General features: G+C 43.4%; 1 protein-coding gene across 6 annotated transcripts in view; it reads right to left on the reverse strand.

The window, feature by feature from the left end:
• Positions 1 to 23,840, reverse strand: part of LOC126481150 (adipokinetic hormone/corazonin-related peptide receptor variant I) — a 413,854-nt gene that overhangs the window by 297,595 nt on the left and 92,419 nt on the right. For all 6 annotated transcript variants that reach the window (XR_007587517.1, XM_050104713.1, XM_050104716.1 and 3 more), the window contains exon 2: positions 14,782 to 15,030. Coding sequence is in view for 5 of the 6 variants with exons in the window: in XM_050104713.1 (XP_049960670.1) it covers positions 14,782 to 15,006 (225 nt within the window). In the remaining variant the exon portion in view is untranslated. The remainder of the gene's footprint in view (positions 1 to 14,781; positions 15,031 to 23,840) is intronic.

The raw sequence follows: 23,840 nt of genomic DNA on the forward strand, positions 1-23,840 counted from the left end.
CTAATGCTGCAACTTCTCTGTATACTACAGCATCATCTGCGAAAAGCCGCATGGGACTTCCAACACTATCTAATAGGTCATTTATATATATTGTGAAAAGCAATGGTACCATAACACTCCCCTGTGGCACGCCAGAGGTTACTTTAACGTCTGTAGACGTCTCTCCATTGACAACAACATGCTGTGTTCTGTTTGCTAAAAACTCTTCAATCCAGCCACACAGCTGGTCTGATATTCCGTAGGCTCTTACTTTGTTTATCAGGTGACAGTGCGGAACTGCATCGAACGCCTTCCGGAAGTCAAGAAAAATAGCATCTACCTGGGAGCCTGTATCTAATATTTTCTGGGTCTCATGAACAAATAAAGCGAGTTGGGTCTCACACGATCGCTGTTTCCGGAATCCATGTTGATTCCTACATAGTAGATTCTGGGTTTCCAAAAACGACATGATACTCGAGCAAAAAACGTGTTCTAAAATTCTACAACAGATCGACGTCAGAGATATAGGTCTATAGTTTTGCGCATCTGCTCGACGACCCTTCTTGAAGACTGGGACTACCTGTGCTATTTTCCAATCATTTGGAACCTTCCGTTCCTCTACAGACTTGCGGTACACGGCTGTTAGAAGGGGGCAAGTTCTTTCGCGTACTCTGTGTAGAATCGAATTGGTATCCCGTCAGGTCCAGCGGACTTTCCTCTGTTGAGTGATTCCAGTTGCTTTTCTATTCCTTGGACACTTATTTCGATGTCAGCCATTTTTTCGTTTGTGCGAGGATTTAGAGAAGGAACTGCAGTGCGGTCTTCCTTTTTGAAACAGCTTTGGAAAAAGGTGTTTAGTATTTCAGCTTTACGCGTGTCATCCTCTGTTTCAATGCCATCATCATCCCGGAGTGTCTGGATATGCTGTTTCGAGCCACTTACTGATTTAACGTAAGACCAGAACTTCCTAGGATTTTCTGTCAAGTCGGTACATAGAATTTTACTTTCGAATTCACTGAACGCTTCACGCATAGCCCTCCTTACGCTAACTTTGACATCGTTTAGCTTCTGTTTGTCTGAGAGGTTTTGGCTGCGTTTAAACTTGGAGTGAAGCTCTCTTTGCTTTCGCAGTAGTTTCCTAACTTTGTTGTTGTACCACGGTGGATTTTCCCGTCCCTCACAGTTTTACTCGGCACGTACCTGTCTAAAATGCATTTTACGATTGCCTTGAACTTTTTCCATAAACACTCAACATTGTTAGTGTCGGAACAGAAATTTTCGTTTTGATCTGTTAGGTAGTCTGAAATTAGCCTTCTATTACTCTTGCTAAACAGATAAACCTTCCTCCCTTTTTTTATATTCCTACTAACTTCCATATTCAGGGATGCTGCAACGGCCTTATGATCACTGATTCCCTGTTCTGTACATACAGAATCGAAAAGTTCGGGTCTGTTTGTTATCAGTAGGTCCAAGATGTTATCTCCACGAGTCAGTTCTCTGTTTAATTGCTCGAGGTAATTTTCGGATAGTGCACTCAGTATAATGTCACTCGATGCTCTGTCCCTACCACCCGTCCTAAACATCTGAGTGTCCCAGTTTAAATCTGGTAAATTGAAATCTCCACTTAAGACTATAACATGCTGAGAAAATTTATGTGAAATGTATTCCAAGTTTTCTCTTAGTTGTTCTGCCACTAATGCTGCTGAGTCGGGAGGTCGGTAAAAGGAGCCAATTACTAACCTAGCTCGGTTGTTGAGTGCAACCTCCACCCATAATAATTCACAGGAACTATCCACTTCTACTTCACTACAGGATAAGCTACTACTAACAGCGACGAACACTCCACCACCGGTTGCATGCACTCTATCCTTTCTAAACACCGTCTGTACCTTTGTAAAAATTTCGGCAGAATTCATCTCTGGCTTCAGCCAGCTTTCTGTACCTATAACGATTTCAGCTTCGGTGCTTTCTATCAGCGCTTGAAGTTCCGGTACTTTACCAACGCAGCTTCGACAGTTTACAATTACAATACCGATTGCTGCTTGGTCCCCGCATGTCCTGACTTTGCCCCGCACCCGTTGAGGCTGTTGCCCTTTCTGTACTTGCCCAAGGCCATCTAACCTAAAAAACCGCCCAGTCCACGCCACACAACCCCTGCTACCCGTGTAGCCGCTTGTTGCGTGTAGTGGACTCCTGACCTATCCAGCGGAACCCGAAACCCCACCACCCTATGGCGCAAGTCGAGGAATCTGCAGCCCACACGGTCGCAGAACCGTCTCAGCCTCTGATTCAGACCCTCCACTCGGCTCTGTACCAAAGGTCCGCAGTCAGTCCTGTCGACGATGCTGCAGATGGTGAGCTCTGCTTTCATCCCGCTAGCGAGACTGGCAGTCTTCACCAAATCAGATAGCCGCCGGATGCCAGGGAGGATTTCCTCGGATCCATAGCGACACACATCATTGGTGCCGACATGAGCGACCACCTGCAGATGGGTGCACCCTGTACCCTTCATGCCATCCGGAAGGACCCTTTCCACATCTGGAATGACTCCCCCCGGTATGCACACTTAGTGCACATTGGTTTTCTTCCCCTCTCTTGCTGCCATACCCCTAAGGGGCCCCATTACGCGCCTGACGTTGGAGCTCCCGACTACCAGTAAGCCCACCCTCTGCGACCGCCCGCATCTTGCAGAATGAGGGGCAACCTCTGGAACAGGACAAGCAGCCATGTCAGGCCGAAGATCAGTATCGGCCTGAGACAGAGCCTGAAACCGGTTCGTCAGACAAACTGGAGAGGCCTTCCGTTCAGCCCTCCGAAATGTCTTTCGCCCCATGCCACACCTTGAGACGACTTCCCACTCTACCACAGGTGAGGGATCAGCCTCAATGCGGGCAGTATCCCGGGCAACCACAGTTGTAGTCCGATCGGGGGATGCGTGGGACGAGCTGGCCGTCCCCGACAAACCCCCATCCGGAACCCCACAGTGATGCCCATTGGCAACAGCCTCAAGCTGTGTGACCGAAGCCAACACTGCCTGAAGCTGGGAGCGAAGGGATGCCAACTCAGCCTGCATCTGAACACAGCAGTTGCAGTCCCTATCCATGCTAAAAACTGTTGTGCAAAGAAAGTCTGAACTAATCTACAGAGAGCGCAAACCAATCGACACAAAATTTAAACGGTTATTAAAATACAAGATTGCCTAATTAATGCAGTAATGCTGCTATTTGCGCACTGCTGACACTGCTCGGCGGCGGATGGAGACTACGCGATTTTACACTATTCAGGTACTAAAACGCGATGCTACAACTCTCAAATACTATAATACGCCCGAAATTTATGAATTAAATAATGCAAGTACCAAACACACGCAAATAAAGTAAGAATTAAACTATGTAACAAATGAATGAGCTAGGAGTATACGACTTGCTGCTGCAGCTGCTTATCCAACGGCGGGAGGGAGCACACTGACTGTGACCAACCGACACTGGCCGTTCAAAACAAAAACAGAAGACAAACGACTACGCGAATTTACACTCTCTGTCCATCACCAACATTTCGTCAGTTGAACATATTTCCTGCCAAAAATGAAGATAGTACCGCCAACTCCAGCCTTCTTCTCGCCAGCTTGTAAGTGAAGGGATCATCCTATGTAGAGTATGAGATGTCTCCCACTAGTTTCGAGTGGTATTGCCATTTTTTTCCCAGCAGGATAACACCAATTGTACGACATCGCCAATTTTTGAGCTGTGTTCCGATTTCAGATCCTCCTTGTGTAGCGATATGCATATAAATATTTAATTAGGATTGATCTTTGCCGGCCGGTGTAGCCGAGCTGTTCTAGGCTCTCCAGTCTGGAACCGCGCGACCGCTACGGTCGCAAGTTCGAATCCTGCCTCGGGCACGGATGTGTAGGATGTCCTTATGTTAGTTAGGTTTAAGTAGTTGTAGGGGACTGATGACCTCAGATCTTAAGTCCAATAGTGCTCAGAGCCATTTGAACCATTTTGATTGATCTTTATGATTAACTATGTAATTACCTATCTTATATAATTACCTATCTTTACTTCAGTTTACCTCCCTCTCCTGCAGCTGGGTACTTTCCCCACGTTGGGGGGTGCACTTGGGCTTTCCGCACAGAAGGACCCCAGTTTGTGTCCTAGAAAGTGTGGTGTCACCGCCAGACACCACGCTTGCTAGGTGGTAGCTTTAAAATCGGCCGCGGTCCGGTAGTATACGTCGGACCCGCGTGTCGCCACTGTCAGTGATCGCAGACCGAGCGCCACCACACGGCAGGTCTAGAGAGACGTCCTGGCACTCGCCCCAGTTGTACAGCCGACTTTGCTAGCGACGCCACACTGACAAATACGCTCTCATTTGCCGAGACGATAGTTAGCATAGCCTTCAGCTACGTCATTTGCTACGACCTAGCAAGGCGCCATTACTAGTGTATATTGAAATGGAGATTATATCTGTACAAGAGCGATGTACACCAATTATGGATTAAAGTTAAGTATTACAGCAGCTACCTACTTTTCTTTATAGCATTCATTACGTATCCTGTTTCAGACCTCACGCCAGTCAGCGTGTAATTAAACGCGTGCCTTTCGGCTACCCGTCCTAGTGGATTGGCTATCGGGTCAGTCCACAATAGAAAGGGCACCACAGTTTTGAATTTTCTGCCAATTCCCAGGTTGGGGGGATGGGGTGGGGCGTCAGCACAGCCTTGTGGCAACGAAATTCCCGCCATTTGTGAACTTGTCACTGTTTTTTGGCTTTCCCCTCAAAATTCGAAACTCATGCCAAAATTCGAAATTCCTGCCAATAAGGTAGGTGGCAAGGGGGGGAGGATGGAGACGGGTGGGAGGGGGAGCGACTAACATGCCGGCTGGGGAAAACACATGACGTCATCTGGGGATGTGTGGAATTAATTGATTAATTTAATTAATTAGCATATCAATTTGATATGAATATTGCAGCAGCAGTGGTATTACTCTGCTACTGAAAGGCTAGCAAACTCAATAAATCTTATTGACGTCCAGATTCCCCAGACGTTTAATGCTGCACCACGTTTCCTCCATGTTCTTGCATTATGTACATGTATCAGGATATATACCACGAGAAGGTGACCTACGAGAAATTGTAATGATGGAGCCTTGTAACACATATGAAGCTTTAAGTAAGCATTTCTGTCTAAATACTGATCGTGGAATATACAAAAATTATTATGCAAAGAGGTTTTCAGTGCTGAGCCGTTTTTGTTCCACAGTTGGAGTCATAGAGAGTATCTCAACAACTCACAGTGCTTGGATCAACCTCTGCTGCACACACATTTTTTAAGGATTCTCGAGGCATACTTCCTGATGGATATACGTGGAAGTCTTTCACATGTGCCAAAAAGCAATTTAGAAGGATTTCTTTCTGCTGTTGATTGTATTGATTTCATAAAACTCGCTTCTCTCACAACGGATTTAATTATAATGGCACAGGACCGAGTCATACATGTAACAACAATCACTTGGTGCAGGCAGCAGTTGCGAAGCAGTCTGCTCACAATAATAACACACCTGCATTTCGAAGTAATGACCAGGCAAGTAATAACAGTAACAACGTTAGACCAAATCTTGTTTGATACAATCAATACACTCGGAGATACATCCCAAGCCACAACACAGAATCCACTGCAGTGGAACCAAAACCAGCCAGCACCACCATCAACCAAAAGTGACTGTGGATTGTATTCGAGAGATGCATCTGTTAAACTAGCCCGGCATCATCATGACCATGAGTATGGACCGAGTGTTGGAACAGCAGCCAAAATAGCACAGCAAAATTCTTAACCCTTTCGCTGCTACATCAGCAAATGTCAGTGCCTGTGCCGAAAGATCGCGTTCCTGCCGGTATGAAACAGTTGTCTTCCGATTTTTCGGAAACTATTAGATGAAAAAGTTAGATTTTTGCACGTATTACTGTCTGATATCTTCACTCGATAAAGAACAGAATTTCTTTTCTTTTTCATCATACTTAGTGCACTACATCAAATTAAGTTAAAGATTGCACGAAACTTTAAAGAATTCGGAGAGGTAAAAACACAATGTGTAAACTTGGTATGTGGTTGATTTTAGCTCCTACATTGCAGTAAATGAAATTTAGACGAGTAAGATATGGAAGTTTTATTGAAAACTGAGAGGAGAACAGTATCCCATTTCGTTCGAGACCAGTTCCATCCATATGGACTTGCCAGATTCTACGAAACATTTATAATCTGTTTTTAAGAAAAGTGTTGGGGGAAAAAATTTGATTTTTGCCCATCTGGCAAACTGATAAAGGACTGAACTGATGCCAAATTTATTGCGCTGCATCAAATTACATGAAACGTTGCGCGAAATTTCAAAAATTTTGCAGAGGTAAAAACACTTTACATAAACTTTGAGTGAGGTTGATTTTAGCTCAGAGATTGCAGTGAATGAAAAGCAGATAAAGCATATAAATTTTATCTAAAGTTGACAGCAGGAGAAAAGCTCATTTTGCTCTCGAGTTATTGGGTTTCATATCCGAAGGACAGTCGTGCACTGTGGTCATAATAATCGTAATATCTCATAAACGGTTCAAAATATCGGAACGGTCTTTTACAAATGATAGCATGCAATGCGGCACATAATGTTGTGTGATGACTACTCGAAACTTTTTTTTTCAACAATATATGGAAGTAACTCGTCCGCAGCAGTGAGAGGTCTGGAACTAAGGACGCATTCAGACGTGCATAGCACTGTAGGAAAATCCAAGTAGCACACGTTTACACTTCCACAGTACCTAGGAAATGGCGTAGCAGGACATGTATAGACATCCACAGCAATGAAAGGGCTAAGATATAATAATGGTGTCTCTGCTAGCTTTTTCCGCAAGATTTGAGAACGCACTGAGCTACCTGTATTGCCTGGAACAATTTCGAGACCATGGGGACATAGGGGCTGTTGGTTCAAAACCCCGGAATGTACGGATACAGACTCTGGCTATTGAGGATTCAGTAATCAATAGCATCTTAGGGCTAGACTTCTTCCGTGAAAAGGACACCATATCATATTTTTCTATGGGCCATGTCTCTTTCCAGATTCATGGATCTTTTATCCAAACTGAACTGATAAAGCAGGAAGGGAGTCACGAATGATATTGAAGATAGAACTGGATATATCTTGTACGCAATCCATCGGTAAAGCACAAACAATTCCTGTCTGGACTATGCAAATAATGATAATACAAGAGCAAGTTTACAAGAAACTGCGTGAAGTGGAAAACTTAACATCGTCACATAAATAGCAGTTAGTAGATCTTCTCTTATATTATTCTAAAGTATTTGCAGAACAACTGGGATTATAAAAGGATACACTTAGCACATCCAGGTGCTTCCACATTGAAATTTCACCCATACTTTTTATCCAGTTCTCTGGTCCATACATAAGGCTGTCGATGATGAAATCAAGTAGATTACTCAGTGGGATTTAAATCTTTTGGAATTATGGGCATACATGTAAGCCTAGCAGTTAGTGGCCCAATGGGTGTGGCCATACACGTACACCCGGCAGATAGGACTTCAAGATGGCTATGAACATTCATTTATAGCTAGTGTTTGAGAAGGTCTGTTCTTGCCTGGCAGTTGGAAAGGCCTGGTGGATATGGGCATTCAAATATGCCTTGGCATTCAAATATGCCTTGGCACCGGAGCAGGTGACCGTGCACAGTGCACTCGCGACTCGCTGTTTCACGCCTTTCAACATTCCTGACAACGCCGTCATTATCAGCTCTTCTTCGTAATGGTGGAAAATGCTACAGCTATCACCTGCTCCTGGTTCCTTTCTGCTTACTAGTCGCTCTAACACATACAATTTGATTTCCCATTGTACAAAAGACAGTGACAAAAATGTGCATGATCTGAAGGGCATGAATTATCTTCATGAGCTGACGAATCAGATGTTACAAAAGGAGAAAAGTTCAGCACATACTTGCAGCATCTCAGCAACACTTGCAAACACGTAGAACAGAAAATGGCACGCATCTTCAAGTAAATGTAATTGTATCCATTTTTTGATTTGGAGCTTCTTGTATTAGCCGTGTTTGCAGTTAAAATTTTTGGATGTGACGTCCGCCAGTTATGCAAAACACCGTTTTTCTCAGTACCCAAACATGTTTCGGCACCACTGTGCCATCATCAGTGGTTTTCTATCCAACCACAATCACACTGTGTTCTGGTGCAGTGAAAAGTGTCTTACTACGTTATTTGTGGAAAATACTTGTTATAGTTACGTACGCATCACAACATCTCAGCATGATGCGGAGAATGAAAGTGCTTGCCACACGAAAACGTGAGAAGCTTCCTGTAGTAATTAACACAAAAGTGATCCATAAAATTCATGCACACCAAATGTAAAGAATAAATAAAAACTAAAACCCACTGATGATGGCACAGTGGTGCCGAAACATGTTTGGTACTGAGAAAAACGGTGTTTTGCATAACTGGCGGACCTCACATCCAAAAATTTTAACTGTAATTGATTTGCTGATCTATGAAGTACACGTGATACAAACATATGTAGTGTGGTAGAGCATGAATTATCCTACAGAACGGATGTATCAGTTGTTGCGAAACGTGAACACTGCAGAAAACACTTGCAGATTCTCAGCAACACCGCTGCAGTGCGGCACAGAAGACGGTCCGAGTTTTGGGCGTCTACCCTTGGAACTATTCACTTTAAAACTATATGCCGTGAAACTTGTGTGTCCAATATTAATAAGATTTTACAAGTTTACAGGCACGCATATTGGTCGTGTAAATCTCAAGTTATGGAATTTTCCAATCACGAATGATTTTTCTAAACTAACTTTCATTGTGCCCACAATAGATTTATAAGAGAAAACTTGGATAAGTTTTTAAGTTCTCACTCGTGGTTATTAAACATTTTAATCGTTGTGACTGCACAGTGTTATGCTAACTTTATAAAGAGTGTTATTGAAGAGTGGTTCTATGTGAGATGGAACGTGTGATTATCTGACACGGCCGTGGCCTGTGGTGGTTGTACAGCTGTATCAGTCATCCGCCGGCGAGGCACACAATACGTTCGGCACCTTTAGGTGGCCGGGCAGGCAAGATGCTCGGCCCTAGCGGCCACGAAAGGGTTACGTGAACCATTTAAGAGTCCTTATTGTAGTCTCTTCTCGTAGCACCAAAGCCTGGAGGCCAGTTTCATCTCGGTTAGATGCAAGAGTTATAAACAAAATCAATATACCAATTCAAACACACCCAGAAAACGTCGATGCACTTATTTAGACATTTAATAAAGTACCTAACCAGCATAGATATGTTCCTCTTATTTGAAGTTCCTCTGACACCTGCTTCAGTAAAGTTCAATACTTTTATCTATTGCAGACGATTCTATCATTTTTAAGTTCTTCCATTTGGGCTGAATATTAGTTCTGCGGTGTTCATCTCAGCATTAGATTCAGCTCTGGGTCCTGAGCTAAGGAGTCAGTGAACATTATTGGTAGATAAACTTCCGGTGGCGAGCACCTCATGGGACAAGCATATCAATTTGTTAATATGAGTAATACAGAAGTTCAATAGCAGCAGAATAACTGCCAACTTACAGAAATCTCAATTTGGGCTTGAAAGAATCAAGTTTCTTGGTCAACTTATACACATAAGGGGTATTCTGCCAGACAGCGAAAAGATTTCAGCTATTAACAAGGTCACCATTCCTCGAACGAAAAAACAAAGGAAACTGTTCTTGGGGCTAGCATCGTTTTTCTGCAGTTTCCTCTATGATCAGTCCATGAATGCTGAACCTTGTTTACAATTGTTACAGAAAGACGTGCTGCTTTCCAAATAAGAGGAGGAAGATACAGTGGCTACTGAAGTCCTGCAATACCTGCTAGAAAGAAAAATCGTATAATAAAGATAGCAGAGAATATCTTAACACCATTATTCCGGAATAAGCTACTGGCGTTAATTTCTATCGATGTCTATAGCCCTATGCCCAAAGCGAGACGAAGGTGCAAATATGTTGTCGCTTTCTATGATTGATTCACCACCCGTTACGGATTTTAAAGCATCTACTGAATGATTAGAAACCACAGGTTGGTAAGCCAACTGCCATGTAGTCCAACAACGCCTCATATTTCACTTGTTTTAAATGGTGCAACACTCTTGCTCAAAATAAATTCTGCCAAATGCTTATTTCAAGATACTATCCCGAAAGTACCATGGTTGAATGCATTTTTAAGGATTGAGTCGTTTTATGTGGAGATACTGAACTAAGAAGAGTACAGCAATTTCACATTTGAGAAAAGGTATCCACAGTCCGCGCCACTGAAGAAAAATAAATGGCAATTGTGACATACAGGACCCTATGTGATTCTTAGGGCATCCAATCAAATGACTTATTTCCTGGTACATCCAAAGACAAATAAAATTAATGGGCTGTACCGCCACCAAGATTTACGAAAATAATGTTCGTGGAGTAAAAGAAAGAGCCTTTAACTTTACCTGTACTAATCTGAATTGGCTTTCCTATGAATACTGACTGATTGTAGTGGATTTAATTTACTGTGACATTAAGTTCTTTTGTTGTGTCAACAAGATCGGTTTTTATATATACATATATATATATATATATATATATATATATATATATATATATAGTTGTATAGCACAAAAGAAAATGTGGTAGGTCAATTAAGTCCGTCTTATGTGTCACGCTATAGACAAGATTTACACATTGTGTCATGAGTAATGACAGCTTTTTCCAGATTTTTGTTTTCCTCATGTAAGGAGTGAAACTTATTTTTAAAATGTTTTCTGGTAATAATGTTTTTATTAGAGTAAATTTTAAGTTCTCGTAGTAATCTGACAATTTTCTTTTGAAACTAACATGAGAATTGGTAGGCTCTATCAGCTGAACTATATTTTGTTAGATTTAATACATGCATTAATCAATCCCTAGCAATCAATGATTTTGAATAATATCAGAGTTAAATTAAGAATAACAATTTAAACATGTTAGTTGTCAGTGGATACATAGTGTAGAGAATCATGAGATGGTACATGTGAGATATTTGTGTTGATTGATGTGTAGTGCTTAGCACTCCATTCGAAACCTTGAAAGGACTACTTACTCGGTTTTGTTAGGTGACTGAGTGTGGTTAAGTGAAAATATCCTTGTTTGCCTACATTGATAATAAAGTATATTAATGGCCAATGTTTCTATGAAAACCAAGGCTAACCATGTTTTGGTTTTGTCCTTATGACCCAGTGCCTAATGGAAAACCAGGAATTAACTAATTACATCCATGGATGCACTACCAGTTAGTAAGGAAAAATATTGCTAGATGCAAAATTTGAATCTTCATTTTAATATGGAAACTTTCTACTATCAGCTGCCTACGAAAATAGAAGTGTGAAAATTAGCTGCCAATGTACAGATCAGCATCATTTATATAATGACAGCTATTGTTACACATTCTATATTAATATAATTAATATAGTTTACATGTGAAATACACGAACATGAACACTAATTAAATATTGAATCCCAATAGTGAAAACATTTGTAATGGAACTAATATCCCTTTTTGTGATGAGAACTCAAAGGTATGTGTCTGCAGAGAGAGAAATGACTGAAATATTGCACTGATGGTAGCCAGTTTCTTCTATTGACTACCATGGGGGAGGGGAGTAGTAGACTATTCTCTTTTCTGTGACTTGTTTCTCAATATATTTAATTTGATGTTTTTTCTGTCTTTAAAGAAACAATGAATTTAGTTGCAATTTTGGAAGCATTTAGCTTTGCCTAATGATGCATTGCGCAACAGCGTGTAACCGGTAATAACATACCACATTATACTGCAATAGAGCGCTATTTATTCCTTGTAATTTTCATAGTAAGAGGGAGAGAATTGCAATCAATTATTCGGTCTGAGCTTTGGTGGAAATGTTGAATGCAATCACCAGAATATATTGCTGTTGGCAGACATGTTGATGAATTTGCAATTGACTCAACGACTTCCGATTGTGAACGAGTTTTGAAATGTTATTGTGACTAAAAGATATCAGGGATTGTTACAACTCATTTTAAGAATAACGGTATTAAGTTTCAGGTACGTGTCCAGCAGTTTATTGAATTTTTTGAAGCTTTGTTTCTATGTTACTATGCACAACTGGATCTGAGTTGACAGAATGAGGTTAATTCCAAGAAGTGAGCAATATGACCACACATATGCAGTTAGATGACATCTGTGTTAGATTATACAGGGTGTATAAGTGCATATATTTTTATTGATGACTGACGACAGTGTACTGAACAGCGTTACAGCAGTATTTACATTATTTGCAGACTAATAATTATAGCTATTACAAGTCGCACGTTTTTAGGTTGTTTACTACCTCCAAGTACATGTGGCAAGAGCAATTCATTAATGCTTGTTTTTCCCCGAGCATCCTGCATCCGGTGTTGAAGTTTGAATGTAGGACACAAAACGGTTAATCTATATTGACAGGGGTGGTGCACTCAGTGTGAAGCTATGACCGTTCTCCAAACTTTCTCACATGTGTTCTCTGAAAAGAACGTCTTCTTCCATGCATAGCATTTGTGTAACACTTGAGGATTGTTCAAACCCACTGGTAACAAGCCTGGTGGGATACTACTGAATTGCTTCGATGTCTTCCTTTAATCTGACATCGTTGGGATCCCAAACACTCGAGCTGTACTCAAGAACAGGTCTCCTTTATACTCGTCAATGAGCTACACTTTTCTTGAATTATTATAATAAACCTTCCCTACAACAGATGTAATGTGGTCATTCTATTTTTGCCACTTTGGAACATTACACACTTATATTTAATTTACGTGACTGTGCGAAGCATCACAACACCAATAATGTATCCGAACAGCATAAGAGTGTGCATAAATTTAAATTTTCTCATTGCTGCTCAAACTATGCCTCAGGCCATTCATATATATGGGGCACTCCTGATGATATACACTATGTGAGGAAAAGTATCTGGACACCCAAAAACATACGTTTTTCATATTAGGTGTATTGTGTTACCACCTACTGCCAGGTACTCCATATCAGTGACCTCAGTAGTCATTAGATACGGTGAGAGAGCAGCATGGGGCTCTCCGCAGAACTGACAGACTACGAACGTGGTCTGGTGACTGGGTGTCACTTCTGCCATACGCGTGTACGCGAGATTTCTACGCTCCTAAACATCCCTAGGTCCACTGTTTCGGAAGTGATAATGAAGGGAGGTACACAGGACAAAAGCATACAGGCTGACCTCGTCTGTTGACTGACAGAGACCACTGACAGTTGACATGGTCGTAACGTGTAATAGGCAGACATCTATCCAGACCATCACACAGGAATTCCAAACTGCATCAGGATCTACTGCAAGTACTATGACAGTTAGGCGGAAGGTGAGAAAACTTAGATTTCATGGTCGAGCGGCTGCTCACGCCGGTAAATGCCAAACGACGCCTCGCTTGGTGTAAGGAACGTAAATACTGGACGAGTGCCGATGACAGGGTGTGGCTATGGCGAATGCCAGGTGAACGTAATGTGCCAGCGCATGTAGTGCCAACAGTAAAATTCGGAGGTGGTGGCGTAATGGTGTGGTCGTATTTTTCATAGACTGGGTCTTGCACCCCCGTTGTTTTGCGTGGCACTATCACAGCACAGGCCTACACTGGTGGTTTAAGCACCTTCTTGCTTGAGACTGTTGAAAAAAATGGTTTAAATGGCTCTGAGCACTATGGGACTCAACTGCTGAGGTCATTAGTCCCCTAGAACTTAGAACTAGTTAAACCTAACTAACCTAAGGACATCACAAACATCCATGCCCGAGGCAGGATTCGAACCTGCGACCGTAGCGGTCTTGCGGTTCCAGACTGCAGCGCCTTTAACCGCACGGCCACTTCGGCCGGCGAGACTGTTGAAGATGGTGACTGCATCTTTCAACATGATCGAGCACCTGTTCATAATGCACAGCCTGTGGCGGAGTGGTTACACGACAATAACATCTCTGTAATGGACTAGCCTGCACAGAACCCTGTCCTGAATCCTATAGAAAATCTTTGGGATGTTTTGGAACGCCGACTTCGTGCGAGGCCTCACCGACTGACATTGATACCTCTCGTCAGTGCAGCACTCCATGAAAAATGGGTTGCTATTCCCCAAGAAAACTTCCAGCACCCAATTGAACGTATGCCTGCAAGAGAGGAAGCTGTCATAAAGGCTAAGGGTAGCCCCAACACCATATTGAATTCCAGCATTACCGATAGAGGGAGCCACGAACTTGGAAGTCATTTCCAGCCAGGTGTCTGGATACTCTTGATCATATGGTGCAGTTGTCTCTGATGCACACTCGGCATACAGGACGAAGTACTGTGTTCTTCAAGTCCCTCATTCATCTGATAAATTATTACATATGCTGTGTAGTGTAGCAGAAATTTATGAAGTTGGGATCTGTCTGTTGCCCTTCATCTGCAGATCGTAGAGCACTGTGTGATGAAAGAGCAAGCTGAACTATCTCAAGAGCGATGCTTCCTAAATCCGTGTTGATTTTATCGACATAGGTTTATCTCTCTCGAGGAAAATTATTAATTCGGCTCTGCGACCAGAACTGTGGTTCCCTTTGTTGAGGAATATTGTGGGGAAGAATGTTGTGGCAATTGTAGACCCAGCCTTTAGCGGCATACGTGCGCCTGTTGCAGAGGAGAGAGAGAGAGAGAGACAGAGGGCAGGCGTACTCACCAGTAGGTCGGCGATGGCGAGGTGCATCAGCATGTGGTTGACCCTGGAGCGCGCACGCCGGCGCAGGATGATGAAGAGCACGGTGAGGTTGCCCGCTGCCGACACCACCATCAGCACGCTGTAGGTCGCGATGGAGACGACGTGGCCGTCGTTGAACTTCATGTCCTCCGGCAGCACGCTGTTGTTGCTCTGCGACCACAGGTTCTCCGACTCGAGGCCCGCCATCTTCACTCTGGCTGGAGCTCAGTCCTGCAACACGGCCGGGCGCTCCTGCGGTTAACTCTGGCAACGCTGCGGCGTGCGGGGAGCGAGGGCTATGCTCTGCGCGTTGGAAGCTAAGACAGGGTGATTCACGAAGATGTGCAAATTATTATTATTATTATTTAGCATATGGCTAATACAGACATATCATGAAATTAAATTACATAAACATATGTACATACTGACACACAAGAAACTTAAGTTTGTCTTTACAACTCAATATCTACGCCTTCAATCCAGTGCACTGTATCTGGAGTTGCTATCACGAAGTCCTCTTTGGCATCGTTATAGGCTCGAATCGTGCATTCACTGACAATGTGGTGAACAGTTTGGTATGCTGCCGCGCAGTCACAGGCTGGACCAGGCAGCTTCTTCCACTTAAAGAGAGCATCCCTGGATCGGCCATGGCCGGTACGGATTCTGTTGAGAGTAGTCCAGGTCTTGCGTGGTAGGTCGAATCCACTTGGACGTTTTCCACCTGAGAAGATGTTATGCAGGTGCACATCTGTCACTGCTTCCCACCGTCCTTTCTTTTGTGGACTGGCAAGACAGCCAATCCACGAGGACGGGAGGCCGAAGGGCACGCGTTTAAGCTCACGCAGGATGGCGTGAGGTCTGGAAAATGACAAGGTCTTATAGTAGCAAAAATAGTACGTAGCTTCTGGAATACTTAACTTTAATCCATAATTGGTGAACATCGGTCTGACGGTACATGCATCACAAGATAAATAGCAGTTGATAATGGCGCCTTGCTAGGTCGTAACAAATGACGCAGCTGAAGGCTATGCTAACTATCGTCTCGGCAAATGAGAGCGTAATTTGTCAGTGAACCATTGCTAGCAAAGTCGGCTGTACAACTGGGGCGAGTGCTAGGACGTCTCTCTAGACCTGCCGTGTGCCGGCGCTCGGTCTGCAATAACTGACAGTGGCGACACGCGGGTCCGACGTAAACTACCGGACCGCGGCCGATTTAAAGGCTACCACCTAGCAAGTGTGGTGTCTGGCGGTGACACCACACTTTCCATTCTTTAAGAGGTCTGAAATCCTTAGCAACCATGTCAGCAGCATCGCACAGAATTGGATGGCGTGATTTCAGTCTCTTACGATTTAAAAGTGGCAGGTCGCTATGCACAGGTAGGTTAGAAATCCTGGAGATCTTGTGGAATTCTCTCATAAGGGCAGTACATCTACGTAAATCGGGAGGCATTATACCGGTTAACAGTGGAAGCGAACAAATTGGAGTAGATCTGACTGTGCCAGATATTGTGCGCATTGTCGTATTCAGCGTGGTATCAACAAGCCTTGTATGATGGCTGTTCGTCCAAAGGTGATTCCTGGTTGGTGCTAATTGAGAAACAGTGATTACAGGCAGCCACACTATCCATAGGATCTCCTGGCAATGACATATCAACTAAATAGCAGAAACTGTTCTTTCCTGGATACGAAAATATTTTAGTATGTTATTCTAAAAGTAAAACTAAAGAAAAAAGTTCATATAAATATAGGTCCGCAAATTTTTACACTCCTGGAAATTGAAATAAGAACACCATGAATTCATTGTCCCAGGAAGGGGAAACTTTATTGACACATTCCTGGGGTCAGATACATCACATGATCACACTGACAGAACCACAGGCTCATAGACACAGGCAACAGAGCATGCACAATGTCGGCACTAGTACAGTGTATATCCACCTTTCGCAGCAATGCAGGCTGCTATTCTCCCATGGAGACGATCGTAGAGATGCTGGATGTAGTCCTGTGGAACGGCTTGCCATGCCATTTCCACCTGGCGCCTCAGTTGGACCAGCGTTCGTGCTGGACGTGCAGACCGCGTGAGACGACGCTTCATCCAGTCCCAAACATGCTCAATGGGGGACAGATCCGGAGATCTTGCTGGCCAGGGTAGTTGACTTACACCTTCTAGAGCACGTTGGGTGGCACGGGATACATGCGGACGTGATTTGTCCTGTTGGAACAGCAAGTTCTCTTGCCGGTCTAGGAATGGTAGAACGATGGGTTCGATGACGGTTTGGATGTACCGTGCACTATTCAGTGTCCCCTCGACGATCACCAGTGGTGTACGGCCAGTGTAGGAGATCGCTCCCCACACCATGATGCCGGGTGTTGGCCCTGTGTGCCTCGGTCGTATGCAGTCCTGATTGTGGCGCTCACCTGCACGGCGCCAAACACGCATACGACCATCATTGGCACCAAGGCAGAAGCGACTCTCATCGCTGAAGACGACACGTCTCCATTCGTCCCTCCATTCCCGCCTGTCGCGACACCACTGGAGGCGGGCTGCACGATGTTGGGGCGTGAGCGGAAGACGGCCTAACGGTGTGCGGGACCGTAGCCCAGCTTCATGGAGACGGTTGCGAATGGTCCTCGCCGATACCCCAGGAGCATCAGTGTCCCTAATTTGCTGGGAAGTGGCGGTGCGGTCCCCTACGGCACTGCGTAGGATCCTACGGTCTTGGCGTGCATCCGTGCGTCGCTGCGGTCCGGTCCCAGGCCGACGGGCAGGTGCACCTTCCGCCGACCACTGGCGACAACATCGATGTACTGTGGAGACCTCACGCCCCACGTGTTGAGCAATTCGGCGGTACGTCCACCCGGCCTCCCGCATGCCCACTATACGCCCTCGCTCAAAGTTCGTCAACTGCACATACGGTTCACGTCCACGCTGTCGCGGAATGCTACCAGTGTTAAAGACTGCGATGGAGCTCCGTATGCCACGGCAAACTGGCTGACACTGACGGTGGCGGTGCACAAATGCTGCGCAGCTAGCGCCATTCGACGGCTGTGCCGTGCGTGTGATCATTGCTTGTACACCCCTCTCGCAGTGTCCGGAGCAAGTATGGTGGGTCTGACACACCGGTGTGAATGTGTTCTTTTTTCCATTTCCAGGAGTGTAGTTACAGAGTTATGGCTAATAAAAGATTTTGCCTGAAATTTAGAAACTTCCCTAAAATGAAGCCATTTCAAAACTTAACGAGGATAAAGTAAAGCACAATTTCCATTTACTTTGTTGTTATTGGTCTGGTGAATCTAATAAAACATGTCCCAGACGAGTATCTGCAGTAGTTTTTGAGAATATCCAGAGAAGCAAAGATTATTATACAAGTAAATTTGTGTACTTTTCATTGACAATGTAGAAACGTTGATGTCATTGTTAGAAACAGTTAGTGAGTTGTTTCAGTCGTTTCCTAACCTTGAAATGAGTGAGTTTTCTGTATTGTTCAGTGAGAGGACACAATAACAACAGAAATGGATTGGTAATTCTACACGTTTGTGGCTACCCAGATCGAGCTATTTAACACCAATGGATTTTTGTGTATGGGGATGGATGAAAGACATAGTTTATGAGGACAAAGTCAATACACGTTTGGCGTTACTTGCTCGTATTATGAATGCAATACCCAAAATTAAGAACAACCCTGTGAAACTTAAACGAGCAACAAAACCTGTTCATGCATGAGCAACTAAATGCATTGAAGTCGGTGGAGACAATTTTGAACATTTATTGTGAATGTATTGTGAAATTGTATGTGCACTGTACAACTTCCTTAACACTGAGCTTTCCAGTTTAATAGCAATTCATGTGTGCTATGGTATTAATAAAAGCAGATTATCTGAGACTTTTATACACTTTCAGTTAACGTTATTATAATTGTTTCTCCAAAATAAAATTCTCTACAACGTCTGCTGAAAACTTTGTGTCTGTTTGGGCCAAGTAGTTAACGAATTAAAAATTTTACGAAATTACTTATCTGCTTTTCTGGAAAACTACAGCACTTACACGTCTGGAACATGTTTCATTTATCCAAACACGCGTATACGACGATCATTCTAATCAGAGCCTTAATTATTTATTAGCAGTAATCCACCACCCACGATTCTTTAAACAATGAAACTCCCACGTATAAAACGGCTTCAAACGTCGAGTACTTTACAAATCAGCTAATGTGTTAAACATTTCAATTTTAGCATGTAAATCGCTAATGGTTGAAGATGTAGAACTGCAAATATGTTGGTTTTATTAGTTTTAGATTATTAACCCATAAATGGACCAACAGTAAAATGCTCCTATCAGAGCAAAAAAGGGGCGAATACGCTCCTGTTAAAAGAACCTGACTGAAAAGTAGGGTACCAGCTGCCTCATTCTACCTTCCGATGTTTCCCAGTGGTGGTTCAACGTTCCCACAGTACGCCCGGTTGTGTTAGATCTACAGCAATCATTCGCAGAAGCTCAGTACAGTCGGAAATAGAATGGACAGTGGTTAGACGACAACACTGCACCAAACCAAAATACTTGAACGTCACTCTAGACCGTACACTGTCATTTAGACAGCATTGCAATAATCTAAAAGGAAAAATGTGTGCAAGAAACAATATTATACGTAAACTGACTGGTTCAACAACCGCAACCTGCAGTTTTTCGAACATCGGCAATGAGACTCTGCTTTGCAGCCGCAGAATATGTGACTCCAGTATGGGAGGCGTCTAGCCATTTAAAGCAAGTAGGCATACTATAAATGAGGCTGTCAGGATTTTCACCGGATACCTGAGGCCTACACCTGTCCACAAAGTTTACCCACTTGCTGCCATGGCACCATCAAATATCAGAGGCAGAGTAGTCAGTCAAAGAGAGAGGAAAAAGCAGCAAATCGACCCACGGCACTTAATGTATAACCAAAAACCGTTACAACTCGTCTTAAGTCAAGGAAGAACTTTATACAATGGACAGTACCGCTAGAAGTCCGACCGCTGATCCGCCGCCTATCTTGATGGTTGCCGGCCGGTGTGGCCGAGCGGTTCTAGGCGCTTCAGTCTGGAACCACGCGACCTCTACGGTCGCAGGTTCGAATCCTGCCTCGGGCATGGATGTGTGTGATGTCCTTAGGTTAGTTACGTTTAGGTAGTTATAAGTTCTAGGGGACTGATGACCTCAGATGTTAAGTCCCAAAGTGCTCAGAGCAATTTTAATTTTCTTGATGGTTGGACTCTCTGCAAAATGCGAACCTGCACCCCAAAGAGGAAATCGCACAAGGACAGCAAGTACAGGAGCACTGAACAGATTTATAACAGGAGACGCAAAATGCAAAGTAAACATGGTTAAAGGAGGCTACTCTGAAGATGACCAGTGTTAATGTGAAGAAACACAGACGATTGAAAATCTGCTCATGTGTCCACGGATGGAATTTGTTTGCACAGCGGAAAATCTATTTTTGCACAGTAACAAGGCCATTAAAGCTACAGAGATTTGGAAGAAGAGAATTTATGTGTCTTGTCCGGACACAGAAAGTAAAGTACCTTCCACAGTAATTTAAAAATATTCCCAAAAATATTGGCATGCGAACGTATTCGCTCTCTTTTTAGCATAAAACTCAACTCTCACTCCTTCAAGCTTCTCTAATTGTAACTCGCTCACACCAATTTGCCCATTCGCACTCACTCATTCAGCCCAACTTTATGTGTCTCTAACTGACACTGTCTCCTGTCTTACAGTCACTCTCGTTCGTTCTGTTCTGCTGCTGCTGCTACTATTTCTGCTGCTACTACTACTACTACTACTACTACTGACCCCTCTCACAGTCACTGTCTCCCTCTTGTTCTTTCTTACTTCTACTATCTTATCCATTCTTTCCCTCCACTCTGTCTCTTCTCACTGCCACTATCTGTCTCTTCCACGTTGCCATTGTCATAGACTCTCTCTCTCTCTCATTATCACTGGCTCTCACCCACTTCCACTTTATCCTTCTCTTTATTCCTTTCCCGCTGCCACTGTCTCCTTCATTCTTTTCCTGCTCCTGTTCTGTCACTGTCAACTCTGTTCCCCTGCCATTGTGTCCCTCTCTTTCTTTCACTCTGTCAGTTTCTTCCTCGGCCTTTCTGCACCACAACCGCTCTCTATCTTTCCGTATTTATTGCTTTTACGTCTCTTTCCCACTCTACGGCTGTATTGTTGTATCTCAGCACAAAATAGCGCGAATACGTACGCATACTAACATTTTTGTGAAAATTTTCAAAAGTGCCGAAGAAGATAGACTAATTCACCACAATTTTCAGTCAGAGTCTCTTAAAACAGTAGCATATTAGCTTTTTTTTCGCGTCAATAGAAACATTTTTCCACTGGTTCACTTTTTTCCCTGCTTCAGCAGGGTATGTCAGTCATATGAAAAGAATTTTATGGGTCAGTAAAACTTTGATTGTTTACTTACGTGAAAGTGCAGTATCGCAATACTAATTGTACACCTCAGACCGGATTATATGTACACAAAAATTTTGCGTGTGTTCCTGCACCGGAAAGTGGGTTTCCCAGAACCCTTCTGATGATAACGAAGACACTTTACAGCATATTTCTCTGTGCTACGTCATTTTATGATCTACGTTTTCGTCTCAACACCGGGTTTCACGTGCGTATTTTCCATGAACAACGAGGGTAACCTTGAACCTGTGTACCTCGGAAACGGATGAAGATATCAAGAAATTCGTTCGAGAATGGGATTCTAGGAATATGTTGCAAAAATTACACCCATTTTCTGTGTACAGCCGATTCGGAATCCGCGGCTCGGGTTTGTTTCACAAACTGCTTCTTTTTTTGGCTTTTTCTCAGGAACCGACAATTAACTAAACGGTGCCTGCATAAATCACTTAAGACGCACCACAGACCAAATATAATGCAAAAAGAACCAACCGATTTGCTCCATTTGCCTAAGCTGCAGGAAGTGTGTAATATTCAAACTTTGACCCTGTACTGACGGGTCGATACAATAACACGATCCTTCCCTTGGTATACAAACGGTCCCTGGTCCAGGGGCTACCCAGAACACTTAACCCCACCTTTCTATCACGCGATGTATGAGCCCGGAAGATCTAGTTTCTATGTGCAGCGGCTTGAAACATATTAGGTACCGCATACTGTCGTCCGCAGACCGACGAATAAATCAAAACCAAAACTGCGACTAAATTTAGGAAAGGTTTGAAACAATGTTTAAAGTTTGTCGGAAGCTGTCAAGTGCTCTCATTACCGAACATTGGATGAGTATAGTCTGGGTAACTGACACTAGGTTTCAAGCAATAAGTAGTTTTTCACGCATCTCAATGTTAATGATGTTATGTCTAATGAAGTATGTGCCGTACAATTGTATAATTTTGCAGGTAAAAAAAAAAAATCAAATGTGTGTGAAATCTTACGAGACTTAACTGCTAAGGTCATCAGTCCCTAAGCTTACACACTACTTAACCTAAATTATCCTAAGGACAAACACACACACTCATGCCCGAGGGTGGACTCGAATCTCCGCCATACCAGCCGCACAGTCCATGACTGCAGCGCCATTAGACCGCTCGGCTAATGCCGCGCGGCTTGCAGGTACATTCAGTACTATGTACGGATAATGTTTGGAAAATCTGTTGCGATTGGAGTTGGTAGTATTAAAGTAATAAAGTAAAACGTTATGTCTGATGACGAAGTTTGACCGCATGACCGGCGAAATGTAGTAAGCGATAAACTTCATTTTTTGCTTTACTTCGTGGGGGATTTCAGAGAGTAGAAGTTTCGTAAAGGTTTGAAATTATGTGTAATGTTTATTGTAAGTCTCTAAGTGCCAGTAATCTCAATAACAGGCGTTGATATAAATCAACGGGGACAGCTGAAAATGTGTGTTCCGAGCGGGACTCGAACCCAGGATCTCTTGCTTATATTGCAGACGCTCTATCCATCTGAGCCACCGAGGACACAGAGGAATAATGTGACTGCAGAGACTTTTCTCTGGCACGCTTCCCATGAGACCCACATTCGCAACTTCGGACATGTCCGAAATAACAGATGCCATCATCATATGTATATACAGCTGAAGCTCCCCGGCCATTTGACCATCTTCTTCTGTACGGATGCACAAACAGTGCCCGTGCTCTTACGGGAATCGTCAGTAAAGCCGTGAGTAATGAGTATGATGGTCAGGGGCACTATGAATATAGTGCGGGACAATAAGTTGCGAATGTGGGCCTCACGGGAGGCGTGCCAGAGATAAGTCTCTGCAATCACGTTATTCGTCTGTGGCCTCGGTGGCTCGGATGGATGCCGGCACGGTAGCTCAGCGTGCTCGGTCAGAGAGCCGGTTGGCTTCTGTAATAAAAACCTGAGTGGAAGGATCAACCACCGAACTTGAACAGGATGTCTTGCGACGTCCGCAACGACCAAACACAACGATCAATAACGAATAAAATGAAAAAAAAGATGGATGGAGCGTCTACCATGTGAGTAAGAGATCCTCGGTTCGAGTCCCTGTCGGGGCACACATTTTCAACTGTCCCCGTTGACTTATATCAACGCCTGTTAGCAGCTATGGGTATTCATTTTATGGTAATTTCATTCTAACGAGCTGCATGGTCAACGATGGTATCTGTTCTTACAGACAGGTCCAAAAGAACAGATAGCATCTTTATATATGCACTCGTAATCTCAAATACTGCGTGAATGAAGTCCGGGTATCTACACGGCGCCAGTTACGTGCCTCAAGAAAATATATACTTTCTACTTGTAATACTTGTATCACTGTGTTAAACATTTAACATACGTCTTAATGAGTAGATTATGACAGCATTTCATATTTTTAAAATGCGTCAATAATTGTGCGAAATAATGAAAAGCAAATTTTTCCCTCCCTATGCTGTAACTGCTACCAACTTAAGAGATAGCGTTTTAGTAATATAGGTTATGCAAATGAGACAAAACAAACAAAAACACAGATTAAGATTTTTTGTCGTAATTCCTAGCACTCTGCAAGTAT

Source organism: Schistocerca serialis, chromosome 5 (genome assembly GCF_023864345.2).
Source record: "Schistocerca serialis cubense isolate TAMUIC-IGC-003099 chromosome 5, iqSchSeri2.2, whole genome shotgun sequence".
Classification (NCBI taxonomy): Eukaryota; Metazoa; Arthropoda; class Insecta; order Orthoptera; family Acrididae; genus Schistocerca; species Schistocerca serialis.